The sequence below is a fragment of the Onthophagus taurus genome, chromosome 6 (assembly GCF_036711975.1).
Source record: "Onthophagus taurus isolate NC chromosome 6, IU_Otau_3.0, whole genome shotgun sequence".
Lineage (NCBI taxonomy): Eukaryota > Metazoa > Arthropoda > Insecta > Coleoptera > Scarabaeidae > Onthophagus > Onthophagus taurus.
In genome coordinates, this window is record NC_091971.1 from 18,601,841 (window position 1) to 18,620,963 (window position 19,123).

A 19,123-nucleotide genomic window follows, 5' to 3' on the forward strand; every position below is an offset into this window, starting at 1 on the left:
AGAGTGAGGATAAATATTTGACACAACCCATAATTACATCGAAAAGTTTCAAATTTTTAACATCAAGACAATGTAATGGTGACTTTTTGTATGGTCAACTGTAATATCGCAAAATCGGAATCCTTAGCAAATTCAAATTTAATTTCAAATGTACAAAAGTAATTATTAAAATAACCTAAATTTACCTTCTGCTAAAGTTAAGAAACTGAACGTAACCAACGCAGTGAATAAGAAACAAAGACAATCCAAATAAAAACCAAATGCTGAACTGGCCGAAATGTACATGAACCAAGCGCTTGTGTGTAAATCTTGGTGTTTATCGAATTCGTAACGAAGCGTGTCTTGGGCACCATTAGAACGGATAGTTGTTAAACCTTGTAAAGTTGCGTTAAGATGAGTGAAAACTGGACTTCTCACTTAAAAAAATAAAAAGAATATTAAGATGATAATCCAAATTTTTCTAATAAACTTACTCATTCCTTCCAATCTTTTAATGTTCTTTGATGATCTCAAAAATACTACCCTCAGAAACATGAACACCACAGCTATTACAGCAACTGGTATCAAAAACATATAATTAACGATGGCTACTAACACTAAAGAACCAAACATTAATAAAATAATTTGTGCTGCATCCAAAATGACCTTTGGTAGTAATTCATCGACGGATCCAATGTCTTTCGAAAATCGATTTAAAATTCTTCCGCTCGGATTTAAATCAAAAAATCTCATGCTTGTGTAAATCACACTCATAAACATGTTATCGTGCAATTTTTGCGACGCTAACATGGCCAGTTTGTAAAATAACATCGATCTGGTTAATGCTATAACGAATAAACCGATTACTAATCCGGCGTAAATGTAAATGCACATATATGTCGATATTAACATGTTACTGGCTTCGACGTTTGTTGTTGTTAAATTTAGCTGCTTTCCGCTTCTGATTTCTTCAATGTTAACCCAATAGCCTACAAAGAAGTCAACACCGCTGGCGGCTGCTTGCGCAAGGATGTATAAAATAGCTACAAATGTTACGAAACAAATATTTCCTCCGGCTAATAAATAATGAAGACCCAGAGATCCTTTTACTTTTCCTCTCGAAGTGTCTTCTTGGTAATCTTTCGCATTGATTTTATCTTCCTCTTCTTGCATTAAACTATCGACGATACTTGATTCACTAGCAGCACTTGATAATGATAAAGTTTTACTCTAAAAATTAAAATTTATTGAAATTGATATGATAATAAATGTCGGTAAAGTAGATATTTTCATTTGATTTAAATTATGAATTTTAAAATAATTACTTACTCTGGTTGAGGTTTTCCTATGAATGTTAACACTTTCAACTAATTTTTCTTTTTCTTTTAACTTTTCTTCGTCAGAAAGAAGACTTTCGGGGTCTTGTGTTAAAATTTTGGCATAATGAAGGTCGGTATTTGCTAATTCTTGGAAACTTCCTTGAGCTACGATATTACCCTAAAGAAATAAAAATCGTTAAATGTTTTTAAACAAAAATGATTACATAAACATTTAAAATCATAAATTTGACGTTTTAAATGTCATGTAAAGGTTAATTTTAAATGACAAATTTGACGTTTTAAATGTCACTTTAAGGTTAATTTTAAATGACAAATTTGACGTTTTAAACATCAACATAACCTAAAAAAGTCACATTATTTCAAAATTAACCGTTTTTTGGCAATCAAAAAGCTTTTAAAAATAACTTACATCATCCAAAATAACAATGGTGACATCTTTAAGTCGATTAACTTGATGAGTAACCAAAATTCTCGTTTTATTCTTTAAATATCCGTTTATACAGTCTTGATATAGATGTTTGGCGACGTGAACATCAACGGCGGATAACGGATCATCTAAAAGATATATATCAGCATCTCTGTAGATGGCTCTTGCTAGATTTATTCTGGCTTTTTGGCCCCCGCTCAAAGAAGCACCTCGATCACCAACAATGGTTAAATCGCCATCGGGAAACTGTTTGAAGTCTTTCTCTAAAGCGCAAACTCTCACCACATCGTTGTAGCGATGTCTATCGTATTTTTGGCCAAAAACAATGTTTTGACGAATCGTTGCGGCGAAAACCCACGGTTCTTGTGATGCGTATGATATCGTTCCATTTATCATGATGTTACCCGAAACAACGTGAAGTTCACCTAACATTGAATGTAGTAACGAACTTTTCCCACTTCCAACGGGGCCAATTACTCCAATTAAACTTCCTTTTTCAACGCATAAATTCAAATTTGAAAGTGCGTGTTTTGAAGATTCCGGTGACCAAGAAGCTGTTAAATTTTTCAAATCAATCGCTGTGTTATTGTTAGATGAAGATGAGGTGTTTGTCGATTTGGTGGCGTCGATAAATTCGGCGTTTAACAAGAAATTTTGGAGACGTTTTATAGAAACGAAAAGTTCTGCCATTTCGGAGATTCCCCTCACAAACATCGCCGACATAGTTTGAGACATAATGTTGTAATAAGACATAACAACGAAAACCTAAAAATTATTGTTAAAAAACAAAAATTATTTTATCATTATTTTTCTTACTTTGGCAGCTGTAATTTTTTGATCATAAAGTAAAACCATCGTAATTAAAGTACAAAAAAGTGCAACTCTCGTCGTAAACAAATTAAAAGTCATAAAAAGTCCTCGAACGTACGATAATTTCGTGATAATTTTTAGTTCCATTTTTCTCGCATGTTTGATTAAATTAGCAAACGGTAATTCCCAAGCGTACATTTTAATTACTTGGACACCGGAAATAATTTCGTCCATCAAACGAACTCGTTCGTCTGTTTTATAAGCCGTTTGCCGACGGAATCTCGATGATAATTTACCGGTATAACCTAAAAATTAAACTATCGTTAGTGAACGAGATTTAATAGATGGAGGTTGTAAAGTAAACAGACTTTGCAATGGAACGACCAGGAAGACAGGTATTATGCCAATTATCCCAGCGACTCCAGCCTCTACCCACAAGAAATAAGTAACGATGATGGCGCTTGTTGGTGCAACCCACATATGGTGGATGAAAACTGAGACTATATCAAACCTGCTGACGTCGTTTGAAAGGAGATTTACGATTTGGCCGGATGCAGTTTGTCCTAAAGCACTATTACTCAATCTTAAAGCCTACAAAAAAACATGAATTAAAATTTTTTTGATAGAATTTAAATTCGATTAATTATTAGTATACTAAAGCCTCAATATAACGGATCTAAATATAACGGATTTAAGTCATACGATTAATATTATCTATTTAATATATCAATTAGTGATGGAACGGATACAATTCTGAAGTGATACCCTATTGCGATATTTGAATAAAAATGAAATTAATAAGAAAGCTGATAAGATATATTTTTTTGATGCTGATATTTCCACAAGGATCCTTCAAGAAATTAATTGTATAGCGAATTTTGCAAATATTGTTTTCTCAAAAACTAAAAGTCATTTTTCAAAACGGGATGGTTCATTCCGGGAAAGAGGACACTCTTATTAACAACTTAATCGGCGAAAATTGCAAAATTCGAAAAAATTGTCGATCATTACAAAAATTTATTTCTCAAAAACTAAAAGCAATTTTTCAAAACGGCTTATTGCATTAAAAAGAGGATACTTTAATTAATAATTGGTGATATTTTCACAAGGATCCTTCAAGAAATTAATTATATAGCGAATTTTGAAAATTATCGATAAAAATTGCAACATCGAAAATTTTATCAAAACTTCAAATATTGTTTTCTCAAAAACTATAAGTTATTTTTAAAACGTGTTGATTCATTGGAAAGAGGACACTTTTATTAACACTTTGGGGAATTTTTATACTCATATTCCAAGAAGTGGATTTTATACGAATTTTTAAAACTTAATCGGCGAAAATTGCAAAATTCGAAAAATTGTCGATCATTTCAAAAATTAATATTTCTCAAAAACTAAAAGCGATTTTTCAAAACGGCTTTTTGCAGTAAGAAGAGGATACTTTAATTAATAATTGGTGATATTTCCACAAGGATCCTTCAAGAAATTAATTTTATAGCGAATTTTGAAAATTATCGATGAAAATTGCTATATCGAAAATGTTATCAAAACTTCAATTATTGTTTTCTCAAAAACTAAAAGTTATTTTTCAAAACGGGTTGGTTCATTAGAAAGAGGACACTCTTATTAACACTTTGGAATATTTTCATACCCATATTCCAAGAAATGGATTTTATACGAATTTTTAAAACTTAATCGGCGAAAATTGCAAAATTCGAAAAAATTGTCGATCATTTCAAAAATTTATTTCTCAAAAACTAAAAGCGATTTTTCAAAACGGCTTGTTGCATTAAAAAGAGGATACTTTAATTAATAATTGGTGATATTTCCACAAGAATCCTTCAAGAAATTAATTTTATAGCGAATTTTGAATATTATCGATGAAAATTGCAACATCGAAAATTTGATCAAAACTTCAAATATTGTTTTCTCAAAAACTAAAAGTTATTTTTCAAGACGGGTTGGTTCATTGGAAAGAGGACACTTTTATTAACACTTCGGGAAATTTCCATATTCATATTCCACGAAATAGATTTTGTACGAATTTTTAAAACTTAATCGGCGAAAATTGTAAAATTCGAAAAAATTGTTGATTATTTCAAAAATTTATTTCTCCAGAACTAAAAGTGATTTTTCAAAACGGCTTTTTGCATTAAGAAGAGGATACTTTCATTAATAATCGAAAGTGATAACAGCGACAGTTCTGTTAGTAATGAATGTGATGATGAATTACAAGCGAAGAGAAAGAGACGAAACTGCAACAAGAGATTTTATATATCGTATTGGGATTGTTACAATGAGGTTGCTAAAGACAAACTTGATATAAATAAAGTTGTATTAAATGAAAAAAGTCCTATTGGGGTTGACCTTGATTATTAGATGCAGTGTCCAACACCTAAAAGAGATACTAATTCCTGTGAATGGTGGAGTACTAAGTAATAGGTTTTTAATATCCGGCCAAAGCCGAATATTTGGTAACTATCCGGATATTAAAAATTGGCCGGATACCGGATAGTTGCCGGATATCCGTTCCACCACTAATATCAATATATTTAAATAAAAATGTTAGCGCTCAAAAAAACGATTTTTTTTTTAAATTAAAGTTTTGAAATAACTAGTAGCAATATACAAATTCCAAGGAATTTTGAACTAAAACGCACAACAAAGTAAACTATAGCTACAGCTGATGTGGATGAAAAGATGGTATTAACTGATCTTGTGAATTTTCAGACAAAGGATAGGTTTTTCGCTAAGCAGTTTTCGTGGGAAATTTCATTTGAGTTTTCGCCCACTGCATAATGGACCAGTTTTTACAAAAATATAGAACTCTCAAAAGTAGCTGCAAATTTTCTTCAGCTACGAGCAACATCAGCGGCGTGCAAAAGAAGCTTTAGCACTTATGGGGGATTGCATATGTCTAATACGCACCATACACCTGCAAACAAATTGCGCAAATTGACGTTGGACAATAGGTTATTGTGCAAAAAAAGTCACAAACCCCATACACAATGCATCGATTGTGCAACGAATGGGGTTGCGCAACTAATTTCAAACAATTTTGAATTTCTGCAACCAGTTGCGCAACACATCAACCAACACCATACACTACACAATTTGCGCAAAACAGCGATTGTTGCACAATTTGTTTGGCGTATGGGGACTATAAGCAAAATAAATTATTAAACCAAAGAACAGAATTAACCTGCAAATAAAATCCGAAACTGTAAAGAGAGACATATGCCCAAATAATAATATAGTACTAATATTGTTGATATTGTAAGTACAGCTCCCCTTGAAATCATCAATACCGACTTGGAAATACTTAGGTACTAACACAAATATTACAGCTAGAGTTAACATGGATGTAAATCATTTATATTACAATTATGATAATTATTTGTCAAGTACTTCTGATGAATTTTCTGTACATGACACTGACATGTCGGAAGGACCTGAAGAATTTGACGTAGATTCTGCTTATTCTGATTCCGATTAAAAAAACACTACATTTTTCAGTTTCAAGTTTATTAATATAGAGCCTCTATTAACCTTAGCGTTACCAACGCGGGTATGAAAGGAAGCCCATGTGTTCTTTCTTAGGAATAAAATATTGAAAAAAGCAAAATTTATTAATTTGGCTGTAATGTAATCGTAAAATAATGCTTACTGAACGTGTTTCAATAAAAAAGTGTCATAATCGACACATTTCAACATGAATTATGCGCACAGATAGGAAAAATGTAGTTTTCAGAAAAAGACGTTTAAAGTTGACAGGAACATAACGAGTCGGCATCAATAGCGTTATGGATTTTCATTCTAGACAGTCTAAAATACACTTCAAACGAAAAAAACCAAAACGTATTTTGTTAATTTAAAAGGTGGCATACCCGCCTAACAAATAACAATGTATCTTAAAAAACAAATTTCTGATGAGACTATCACAACCTACTGATTATTGGTATTTTCTAAATGTAAGTATTGGAGAAGTAGCGACACTCCGTTGGTACATTTGATGTCAGTGTAACGATTTTGAGGTTAGCATTTCCACAGAATACTAATCCACTGTTATACCACCCATCTTTGCAATAAAACCAATATCACAATTAAAACATTATCGGTAATGGTTTAGTTTTAGCGCGTCAAAAATCATGGGAAAATTTAAAGGAAAAATATTTCATTCAAAAAATCATTACATTTTTATATTCTAATAGTAATTCAACCTTTGTTCATTCCTGGTCTACCAATCAAAGGAGTTTTTTGCTGCCAAATCTACAACTTTGAAACACATAAAATTGGATAATACTGGATCCTTTTGCCCAGTCAATTGAAAACGCCGTATTCGTATGAATCATTGCTACTCAAACACTTATCAAACCTTGCCTGTTAAAAGCCGCTGATATACTTCTTGGACCAGAAAGTAAACAAAAATATTCACAAATACAAGTAGTGGAGCTCGTGTAAGAATCAAAGTTTTTCGCAATGCAGTAGGACGAGACTACGGATGTTGCACATTGTTGCACAGTTGATATAATGACAGCTATCTCTGAATTCTTTGATAAACATGAACTGTCCTGGCAAAAGATGATACGGTTCGTACAGTTGATCAAAGAAAAAATCCGAATGTAACCGTTATTCATTGTTTTATACATCATCAAGCTTTAGCGGCTAAAACACTTTCAAACGAATTCAACGATGTTTTAAAATTATGCATTAAAATTGTCAATTATGTTAAAAAAATGCGTTAAATAACCGACTTTTTACAGTCTTTGTGAAGATTTGGGCATAGAACATAAAACATTATAGTTGCATTCGGAAGTGCGTTGGCTATCAAAAGAAAACATGTTAGCAAGATTATATGAGCTTCAAAATGAAGTAGTTTTGTTTTTAGATATCCAAAAACAAACTGAACTCTATGTTGAATTCAGAAAACCAATTGTCCTAGCAGTATTGGCTTATCTATAGGATATTTTAGATTCCTTGTATTTACTAAACTTGAAATTACAAGGTGCAGACTCGAACATAATTTATCATACAGATGCTATCACTCTGGAATCTCAAAATGTTAGCATTAACAATTGAATTTCCAGCATGTTTTAACGAGGTTTTTGAGGACATTGATAATATGAATAATAAAATATCAAACCATTTGCAGCACCTCACCGATGAATTCAAGCATTACTTCGCTAATTCGTGCGATAATAACATTTATAAGGTGGCCAGGGATCCTTTTATGTTAAAATAGATGAGTTACTAGAAATACTACAAGAGCAAGTTTTAGAAATTACGAATGATTTTGCTGCCAAGTATGATTTTGAGAAGATAGATAAGTCACTATTTTGGATAAAATATCTCAAAGTTTATCCCAACATAGCAGAGAAAGGTGTGAGAAAGGGCGTTTTCTACAGTTGTAGCAATAAAACTCAAATATAGAAATAAATTTAATATTGTTAATGATCTACGTTATGTGCTTTCTTCTATTCTACCTAAAATTGGAAGTCCTGTCAAAAGTACGCAAGCTCATCCATCTTATTGATTGATTTGTTCTTAAGGCATGTGTGTGAAAACTGTATTCTATTGTAATATAATTTTTACAAAATAAGTATGTATGTTTTTTGTAATTATACTATTATACCTATTACAAAATTACGACAAGGAGGGCGAGGGATTTTGATTTTAGGTAGTAGGGAGGCGTGATAAAAACAACTGTAGGAACCGCTAATCTATACGATGTATAAATCAAATACGGTATTTATAGTTTTAGTAATTATTCATCACTAGATTGTTGTATATTGTTAATGTATATTCGGTTAAACCCGAATGTTTCTAGTTTTAGGTCTAGTGTTAACTCTAATGCTAGTGTTAACTCTAGTTATAGTTGTTATTCAGCGCTAGATTGTTGTATATTTTTATTGAACTAAAAGTAGAACTAACTAATAAAGAACGCAACGGTGTGGATAGATAGCTGTTCGAATTTGTGTGCATTAAAATTATTGATACAAATTTTTTTTTTTCCCCGTATTAATCCGTTATATCGAGGTTTTACTTATTTAAAAATAATGTTATCTCGAATATTTTAAAAGAAAAATTAATCAAAATATTTTACAGCAAAAAAAAAACTACTTACTTTTCTATAAATTAATGCGCAGCAAGCCGCTCGAACTTTCATTCCGTAATGAAAAGCTCCCATGATATACTGATTGATGAGAAGGGCGCTACCGGCGTTTGAAAGGACTACGGCGCCCGCGTAAATAAGAGCTTGGTTTTTCGTCGTTGTCGTATCCGGCCGGAAGTAATCCAGTAAATTTCCGAGAAGCATCGGCTGTGCCAATCTTAATCCGAGATCCATAATTACCAACAGAAAACCTAAATAAAGGTATTCCGGCCAAAATGTTGCAACTAAAACTTTCAGTAAGCTGGGTTTCTTTGATACTTTTTTTATGGAGTCTAAATGTTTTAACCACTTCCTGAAAAGAAAAAAAGAGAAAAATTATTTTAATTAACAAACAAAATTACGGCAGATTTAATTAATTAATTGAATCTATGTCTTTAAGCATAATTATATTAGGTACCAAAATATATCACCATGAAGCTAAATTGATTTAGGACCATTTTTATCATATTCCTGTTAAGCTAACAAATCATGTCGCAATGCACTTATAAATCACTGTGGGTAGTAGGTAAACACGCCTGACAATGGACAAATAGATTTGTAGAAGTTATAGATTAAAGAGATTTATACGTTTCAAACAAGAAATCACCAAAGGGAAGGTTTTTTTTTACTTATCAGATTGATTTCCGATTCGACAAAATTTGTATGTCAAAGTCTTCATTCTTTCAGTAAACATAATTTCGATATAGGTTGGATAATATAGATTTAGGTATATAGGTAGACACCGCCGTTTTGTTTTACAATTTATTGAGTGCTGATGACTTAGACATCAAAACCATAGCTTAAAACCATAGATTAATTATTACATTATGATAGGATTCCAAGCCATCATGTAGCGATGTGAGCTTTCTATAGTCTCGTCTTACATTTCGAAGATCCGAATATGCACAACAAAAGAGAACCGCGCAGCAATGATAAAATTGTTGCAGTATGATAAATCTCAGATATTACTTTTTTGGAAAATATATAACTGGTAGAATTCAGAAAAAAGTGTGTATTTAGGATTTATATGAAATCAACACCTGCCCGATTAGAATGAAATTTTGTGCTTTGGTTGGTGTGAAAAATAAACATTCCAGAAACTAGTAGCTGTATCTAGCAAAAGTGATACAAAACCTGAAAGGGAACAAATAAGGTGTGTAGCAATTAACTTAATTTCGTGTTCAGGTCGAGCTTGTGGTGTTTATACTAATAATTCTTTCATTAATGTAACTCTCACTGACAAGATGTGGAATTGAAGCCTAATGTACAGGCTGTCCAAATTTCGATGGGTTTGCAGGGTATCTCAGTTATTATGAAAGATAGAAAGTTGCGGCTTTCGCGAACCTGAACTACTTTTTTGTGAAACTTACAATGGCGCAAACCAAATTTTCATCATTTATGTCCTCTTCGTTTTTGATATACAGGGACTGTTTCAAAATTTACGATTTTCAGATACCACCTGTATCTCGGCTATCCGGAACCGTAAAAACGGGTTCTAATAGATTTTTTCACGTAGAATCCAATGGTGCACGTAGAATTTTTCTAGTCATCACAGTTTTTGAGTTATAAAGAGTTAAGTATTTTAGAAGTTGAGTATTTAGTATTTGAGTTGCGTTTATAACTCAAAAACCGTAATGACTAGAAAAATTCTACGTGCACCATTGGATTCCACGTGAAAAAATCTATTAGAACCCGTTAATACTTTTCTACTAAGTTTCCGGATAGCCGAGATACAGGAGGTGTCTGAAAATCGTAAATATCAAATACTCCCTGTATATCAAAAACGAAGAGGGCTATGAAAATTGGGTTAGCGCCATTGTAAGTTTCACAAAAAGTAGCTCAGGTTCGCTAAAGTCGCAACTTTTTATCTTTCATAATAACTGAGATACACTGCAAACCCATCGAAATTTGGACATCCTGTACAGTGAGACAAAACTAAAAAGATATTCGAACAACAAAGCTTCCTGAAAAAATAGTATAAAATGTTCAATTTTTGCATTTATAAAAAGGAAGCACTTGAATACACAACACAATAATGATAAAATAAAGTAATCGAACAGCAAAACGATTTCAAACCAGACATTATTCAACAATCCAATTCGATAAAAGGTATATTAAATGGAAAAAGGTAAAAATCTATAAATGAACCTCAACACATTTCAATCAAATTGATACTGAATTAAATAAACCCAAAATTACAGTACTTTACATGACTGCTCACTTATGCTCACTGCATACATTTATTGCTGTGAATATTTAATACTGGGAATCACAATTAACATGCTAATTATATATTGTATACGTATTCATGAGAGATTCAATGAGACTCGTTTTTCATTAATAGACTTAGTAGTTCGACCGATAAACTGACATAATTTAAAGCTCTAAGGCACAGTTTCTAAATACAAACTATAGTTGATTATGATGTTACTAAAAAGAACATATTTTTAGCTTTTCAATGATGTATCGATGCAAATGTCGAAAAGTCATGTACTGCAAAGAAATACTATAAGAATATGTACATTGATCAGAAACTAAATAATAGATATATTTTCTTCGTTAGCTCCAATGTGAATATTACATGTTTCAAAATAAATATTAAAAATTAATTAATAAAATAAATGTTGTGAATTCTAACAAAAATAAATCTCACTGCAGAAGCATTTTCGCTATATTAATTTCCAAGTCCCATTCACTTGGAAATTAAGCTGAAAACGGATGTTTTATGAGCAATATTGTTCGAGTTGTTCGACAAAATTATTTCAGGAAACAATGTTACGGAAAGCAGCATTAAGCAATGTTACATCTACAATATGCAGATAACACCTTTGTTACCTGGAAACATGTACAGCAATGGCTTTATGACTTCTGAAATCATTTAAACTACTTGTAACGATAAAATTCAAGATGGAGAAAGAAAAAAACTAGTAGGGTGCCCAACTACTGAGACCAAAAAAATGTTTGCCTAATTTCCGGCACTGAAGAAGAAGATTTTTTGAGGTTCCAGTTTGAAGTCCAGTGATTGTAGCACACCTTTCTTTGCATGCGGTGCGACCACATATACACATATAATTTTAATCTTCACAATTTGTTTGTGTATTTATTAAAGTAAGCATTTCGCAGACAACAGAACTGTTTTGCCAGCCACTCACTTGTTTGTTAGTCTCGAGGTCGATGTTGTTGGATGATAACTTATTAGTTAGCGTTGATGTGGATGTTGTTTTTATTATTTTTTCGGAAATTATTGAATTGTTAAATCTTGGAACCATACCGAAACCAAATACCGAATGTCACCAACAACTTTTCTCGATATAACTACTACAAGTCATGTCCAATCGGAACCGATGGTGCGTTCCAGACTGGACGTCGCGACTTTATTTTACCTACATAAAACAATAAATGCGTGACGTCCTGCCTGGAATACACTCCAGCACCATCTTTTCCGATTGGATGGAACACCCTCTCCCCGCATACCTTATTACTGTTTCTTTATAATTAGAGGGACATAACTTTGGAAAACTGATAACGAGATTCGAAAAATGTAATTATTCCACATGTTTTGGTTTAAACCGCGTTGAAAGTCGTTTTCGACATAACCGTATCTTACTAAACCGCGATTTACCCATTACCGGAAACTGATCCCTTAAATAACTAATTTCATTGGACTCTGTCTTTTATCTGGAACTATACACTTTCCTCGGTTGTCAAAGCAATTTAGTACAAATTCCCTTTACTTTCACCCGGCTTCTGGAAAATGTATGTCCAGGAATAGGTTTTGCGATTTGTAAATCATCGCGATGTTGATACGAACGACCGTTTATTAGAAAAAATTATTCAATACATTCAGCAGTTGGTTTCTTCGATGAAACAACTTTCTATAGACGAATCTGATTCACTGGCGAGAACGCCTAAAATTTAGACAGTATATTATGAACAAGAGGCATAAGTACGGAATAAAGCTGTATGAGATTACCACATTTGATGGTTTTGTTTTGTGCTATACTGGAAAAGGCACTATAATAGACAATGATCAAGAGCATTCCCACGCGATTTCAATCGTAACGGAGCTACTAAAAGACTATTTGGATAAAGGACACGAAATATACCATGATAATTCTTATACTAGTGTACATCTAGCGAAATATTTGTTCAAAAGGAAGACGAAACTTGTAGGAACTTGTGGCTATGAGGTATTAGCCAACATAATAATACAATAATTATAAAATTAACTTTTGGCAGACTTTTTATTTTGCGTCTGTTCTGTTTTGCTTCAAAAACAATTGTGTGCAAATATAAAAATAATAACAAATGAAATACAATTTTTATGTTTTTTATGGAGCTGCTGAACTTTACGAAAATTTGGAAAGGGAAATCCAAAACAATTATTTCAAGAAAAAATTAAGAAAGGAGAAGCTGTATGGATAAGAAAAGGTCCAGTGTTGGTTACACACTGCAAGGAGAAGAGAATGGTGGATCATAGCCACAAACATGGATCAACAATGCATAAACACCGAATGGTTGAAGCAACAAATAGAAATGGAAAACAAGTAATAAAACCAGAGTGTGTTCTCGCCTACAATAAGTACAGTGTATTAATTAATTATCGTATCCAACGTCATCATTGCAAGTATGCAACCAATATCACAGTACTGGTATTGCAATATGCAAATCGCGTATTATAAAATAAATACTGTGATATTGGTTGCATAGTTCCAATGATGGCGTCGGATATGATAATTAATTAACACACTGTACATGTCCGGGATAGACAGATCAGACCAGATGATGGGATACTACACATCGCAAAGGAAAACCATAAGATGGTACAGAAAAGTATTCTTTCATCTTATACAGTGTGTCCCAGGATAGATGTTACAAGAGGTATATTGACTTAAACATTTTTGAAATTTATTTTAAGGCTAAGGAATTAATCCCTGCTTGGTGTGAAGAGAATTTTAAGAATATTTTCATACTTTGAAAACAAAGGTGGTATTTTTAGTTTAGGTAAAGTAATCTTTTAGTTCATGATACGGAAAAATTTTATTAAGAAAAGCTGTTCAAAATGAGAAATTATGATCCTATACAAAATTTTAGAAGGATCTATCTACTTTGGTTTCATCTATCTATCTATCACATTTTAGTTTAAATAACATAAATATTGTATAGTAATTGAAATGTGAACTAAAACTGAGGGATAATACAATTTATTTGTCAATATTTGCGACTACTTAAGTGATTTTTTTTTCATGGCATTTTTCATTGTTTTTTTGCATAGAGCCATAATTTCTCATTCTGAACAACTTTTTTCAAAAAGCTTATTTTACGTGAACTCAAAATAGTTTTCGCTTCACTATCAAGACCGAGTTGATTTTCAAAATATGAAAATATACTTAAAATTCTCTCCACACCAAGCAGGGCTTAATCAGCCTTAAAGTAAAATTCAAAATTTTTTAAGTCGTTATACTGGGACAGACTATAGATATTGAAATGTGGAATGCCTATTACATATTTAAGAAGGAAACAAGTACAACCAAAATTGACCTCTTGAGGTTCAGAGAAGAAGTTATAAAGGATATGCTATATTCTAGTAGTGGAACGGATATCCGGCAACTATCCGGTATCCGGCCTATCCGGCCATTTTTTAAAATCCTGCCGGATAGTTACCAAATATATGGTTTTGGCCGGATATTAAAAACCTATTACTTAGTACTCCAGCATTCACAGGAATTAGTATCTCTTTTAGGTGTTGGACACTGCAAATAATAATCAAGTTCAACCGCAATAGGACTTTATTCATTAAATACAACTTTATTTATATCAGGTTTGTCATTAGCAACCTTATCATAAAAAACGCAATACGATATATAAAATAGCTTGTTGTATCTAGTTTTCTTCTCTTCGCTTATAATTCATTATCACATTCATTACTAACAGAACTGTCGTTGTTATCACTTTCGATTATTAATTAAAGTATCCTCTTTTTAATGCAACACGCTGTTTTGAAAAATCGCTTTTAGTTCTTGAAAATAAATTTTTGAAATGATCGACAATTTTTTCAAATTTTGCAATTTTCGCCGATTAAGTTTTAAAAATTGGTATAAAATCCAGTTCTTGAAATATGAATATGGAAATTTCCCGAAGTGTTAATAAAAGTGTCCTCTTTCCAATGAACCAACCCGTCTTGAAAAATAACTTGTAGTTTTTGAGAAAACAATATTTGAAGTTTTGATCAAATTTTTGATGTTGCAATTTTCATCGATAATATTCAAAATTCGCTATAAAATTTATTTCTTGAAGGATCCTTGTGCAAATATCACCAATTATTAAGTAAAGTATCCTCTTTTTAATGCAACAAGCCGTTTTGAAAAATCGCTTTTAGTTTTTGAGAAATAAATTTTTGAAATGATCGACAATTTTTTCGAATTTTGCAATTTTCGCCGATTAAGTTTTAAAAATTCGTATAAAATCCATTTCTTGGAATATGAATATGGAAATTTCCCAAAGTGTTAATAAGGGCGTCCTCTTTCCAATGAACAAACCCGTCTTGAAAAATAACTTTTAGTTTTTGAGTAAACAATATTTGAAGTTTTGATAAAAGTTTCGATGTTGCAATTTTCATTGATAATATTCAAAATTCGCTATAAAATTAATTTCTTGAAGCATCCTTGTGGAAATATCACCAATTATTAATTCAAGTATCCTCTTTTTAATGCAAAAAGCCGTTTTGAAAAATCACTTTTAATTCTGGAGAAATAAATTTTTGAAATAATCAACAATTTTTTCGAATTTTGCAATTTTCGCCGATTAAGTTTTAAAAATTCGTACAAAATCTATTTCTTCGAATATGAATGTGGAAATTTCCCAAACTGTTAATAAGAGTGTCCTCTTTCCAATGAACAAACCCGTTTTGAAAAACAATTTTTAGTTTTTGAGAAAATAATATTTGAAGTTTTGATAAAATTTTCGATGTTGTAATTTTCATCGATAATATTCAAAATTCGCTATAAAATTAATTTCTTGAAGGATCCTTGTGCAAATATCACCAACTATTAATTAAAGTATCCTCTTTTTAATGCAAAAAGCCGTTTTGAAAAATCACTTTTAATTCTGGAGAAATAAATTTTTGAAATAATCAACAATTTTTTCGAATTTTGCAATTTTCGCCGATTAAGTTTTAAAAATTCGTATAAAATCTACTTCTTAGAATATGAATATGAAAATTTCCAAAAGTGTCAATGGAAATATCACCAATTATTAATTAAAGTATCCTCTTTTCAGAGTTGCTTCGTGAATTAAATCAGCATGAAAAAAGTTCATTTTGTATCTTGGATCCAAATAAGTTGACATATCTTATCAGCTTTCTTATTAATTTCATTTTTATTCAAATATCGCAATAATGTGGCAATCACTTCAGAAATGTACCAGAAACTATATCCGGTATGCGGCTATTCGCAAAATCACTATCCGTTCCATCACTAGTAGAAATGTTCAATCATTACAACAAACTTTACTGCAATCTTTTTCATAGAGCGGTTGCGAAGATATGGGTCTGTAAACCGAAGAGTCTTGACTTTTGACACAGATAGTAGCCAGGACCAATAATAGAAACATTTCAGGATGCCGTGCATTTATGCGACAAGAAAAATTTGCAGAAAGATTAATAATATGCAAAACAATATGCAAACAAGGAAAATAAGCAAGAGACAACAGATACAGTAACTAGTAAATCTGTTGGTTTCAACTGTCTTCATTTTGTTACAGGTGTGATGGAACGAATAGCCAGGCGACTAAAATAGTGTTAAAAGCGGTTGGAGTCTCAGTCATCACTATGTGGAGCAAACAAGCGGAATTTCGAATGTCAGATAAAAGGATGCGAGAGAATAATATCAGATTGGGAAACGTTATCTATTAGTTGAAATACAAAAAAATCTCATTTCGAAGAAAAACCAAAATTAACATTAAGATTCTAATCAAATCCAATTAGAACAGAATTTAATTTACTCTTTTGGACGTTTTCTAATTAGAGATTTCCTGATATGTAAATTGAAAACTAAAACACACCATAATTTAAATAATTGAATGGGTTCTTTTTGATTTTTTTTCTTCGTCCCATTGACATTGTAACCTTATTTGAATAACTAATTCCATTATTTCGGATTTGTCGTATCTTCCGATGTTGCAACTATGTAACAATATTGGATATTAAGTAAGCAAACCCACGAGTAACATATCTACAACAAAACATCGATTCGTACACTCACATACACAATAATAATTTCCTGTACGGCAATTCGCATTCCCGATCTCTCCGATTGTTACGATTATCGTTGGTTATAAATATATCCTTGTCCAGTAGACGTGCTAACATTACTATGTTAATGCTGACTATAAATAAAAGCGAACAGCGTCTTTATGCCGGATGTCTCGCACCATAAAGACTATACAAACTACAGTTCCTACTTTACTTTATTACGAAATGTCAAAAAAAACAAATAAAATTTCTTTATTTTAGAGATGGATTAAGACATTTTTATTTTTAAAATGAAGACTTACCGTTCAAGCCTGTCACCTAAAGTTTGACTTTTATCGCTGCTAAGAGGGCTGTAAAGATCTTCCGTTTCTAAAGTTTTGCTGTAACCTTTCTTGAACATACCGATGGTGTATCTGAAAATCAAAAAAAATAATTAAGAAAGAAAGTTAGTGAAGGAAGTGTAGGTGGCACGATTGATTTGCATTTAAATGGGTTTAAGTCGGTTTTCGATTTACATATCGTTTACATCGTAATCGTCTCCGCGTCGATAATGAGGGGTAATTTGTCCCAGAGGAACCTCCGGGTTCAACTCCGGGATCTTGAAATTCTTCTTCTTCTTATGCCTGTTTCTTATCTCGTCTCAAATCAACAGTTATTTATTTCCACGTTGAAAGTTTTAATAAGATCTATCTACTAAATTATAGTAGGGAAAGAAAATTAACATAAAAAAATTGAATTTCTCTATTAATTTATTAAAGCGATGATTTTATTTCTCTCATTTCAAAATTAAATTATGGAGGGAAAACTTTTTCACGTGCTTTTACACGTGCGGCTTTAGCAGTATCGTGTTCGTAACCGTTTGTTGTTCAGTTTCGAATTCAAAGAAGAAATATTTGGCTCGTGACCAACACATGTAGGAACGTAACGTGTGACAGTTATGCGATAATTGCGGACAGATTTCGACCGGATAAGTCACACCTTCTTCTTTTTCTTTTGTGTATCAAGCGACCTCTGTCGTCGTCAGCGGAAACTTGATCTATTGTATCTGTGTCCCCGTTTTTCTTTTAAAGTCCTCCAACTCGCGCCATCTGGTCAACTATAACTTCTCGGTATCGAAAGAGATAAAAGACGAAGGCGTGTTCGTTATTTCCTAACTAAGGGATTTTTTTTAATTTATGAAGTGAACCCAAGTGTCAAGTGTTAATTTATTGATTTCTAAAATAAGCAGTTTATAGAAGTTAGAAATTGTTGTATTTAGTAATACTTCACTTATTGTTCTAGATAAATCATATCATAGCATAAAAAAATCTTTCTAAAAATACAAAGAAATTAATCGACGAATTAAATCAACAAATTCAATTTCAAGTGTTAGTACCGAATGAAATGGAAATCTAATTAAACAAGAAGCCTTCGAGGGCTTCTGGTTCTGGAACTGTTCAAACAAAGTTGATTGGGTGGTGAACGAAAATGAAAACAGTGAGCTTTACTGAAAGAGGAAGTTAAAATAAGAAGTCGACGTCGCAAGAGTCGTTCAGTTCCACTTAAAACCCAATCATAACAACGCATGGGCAACGGATAAAACATCGCGTTGTGTTTATAGACGTTTCGTTCATCGATATCCGAGTTATTAAAATTTTCCAGAGCTCCAAAAGAAAGCTCGCAAATCTCATAAATTTACAATATACAGATCGTCGAAAATAATTTGACCTTCGGCGCGTAGAGGGGTTTGCCACGCTTGTTCGCAGTTCTCTTTCGAGGAAAAACACTTTTGAACCGGTTGTAAACAAACACACTTCTAAATATAATTTTTAATACTACAAAAGATTGATTTTTGTCAATTGTTATTTTCATTATTAAAAAAACCTTTAAAACATGTCCAAACACTTTATTTTTGAAACTATTGGAGTCAAGATGCAATTTGATCGTCCAATTGTATCACCCAAGCAATAAATCAGATGGAATGGTTTGGCAGAAAATTGGGCGAATCATGCGAAGAGACCTCCCAGAGAAAGTCGCCGTGGGTGCCAAGAACGCCAAATGGTTCGAATGAATAAAATATCGAAAGAGCACGTAAAGCACGTTCCACTCCATTATAATAAGAATTATGTATGTATAGGTCAGTGGTGTCCACTAATTTTTGATCAAGATCGACTTTTTATATAAAT

The 19,123-nt window shown here is 32.1% G+C and overlaps 1 protein-coding gene across 2 annotated transcripts in view; it reads right to left on the reverse strand.

Annotated features, from left to right (window-relative positions):
- Positions 1-19,123, reverse strand: part of LOC111416810 (ATP-binding cassette sub-family C member 4-like) — a 58,651-nt gene that overhangs the window by 12,107 nt on the left and 27,421 nt on the right. Inside the window, exons 3-10 of one of the 2 annotated variants that reach the window (XM_023048916.2) lie at positions 17,261-17,371; positions 8,681-9,020; positions 2,925-3,147; positions 2,563-2,861; positions 1,729-2,511; positions 1,309-1,476; positions 474-1,209; positions 186-416 (exon numbers count right to left, since the gene is read on the reverse strand). In XM_023048916.2, the coding sequence (XP_022904684.2) occupies positions 186-416; positions 474-1,209; positions 1,309-1,476; positions 1,729-2,511; positions 2,563-2,861; positions 2,925-3,147; positions 8,681-9,020; positions 17,261-17,371 (2,891 nt within the window). Of the gene's footprint in view, positions 1-185; positions 417-473; positions 1,210-1,308; positions 1,477-1,728; positions 2,512-2,562; positions 2,862-2,924; positions 3,148-8,680; positions 9,021-17,256; positions 17,372-19,123 lie in introns of those variants that run through there. The other variant, XM_071196881.1, reaches the window with a different exon arrangement.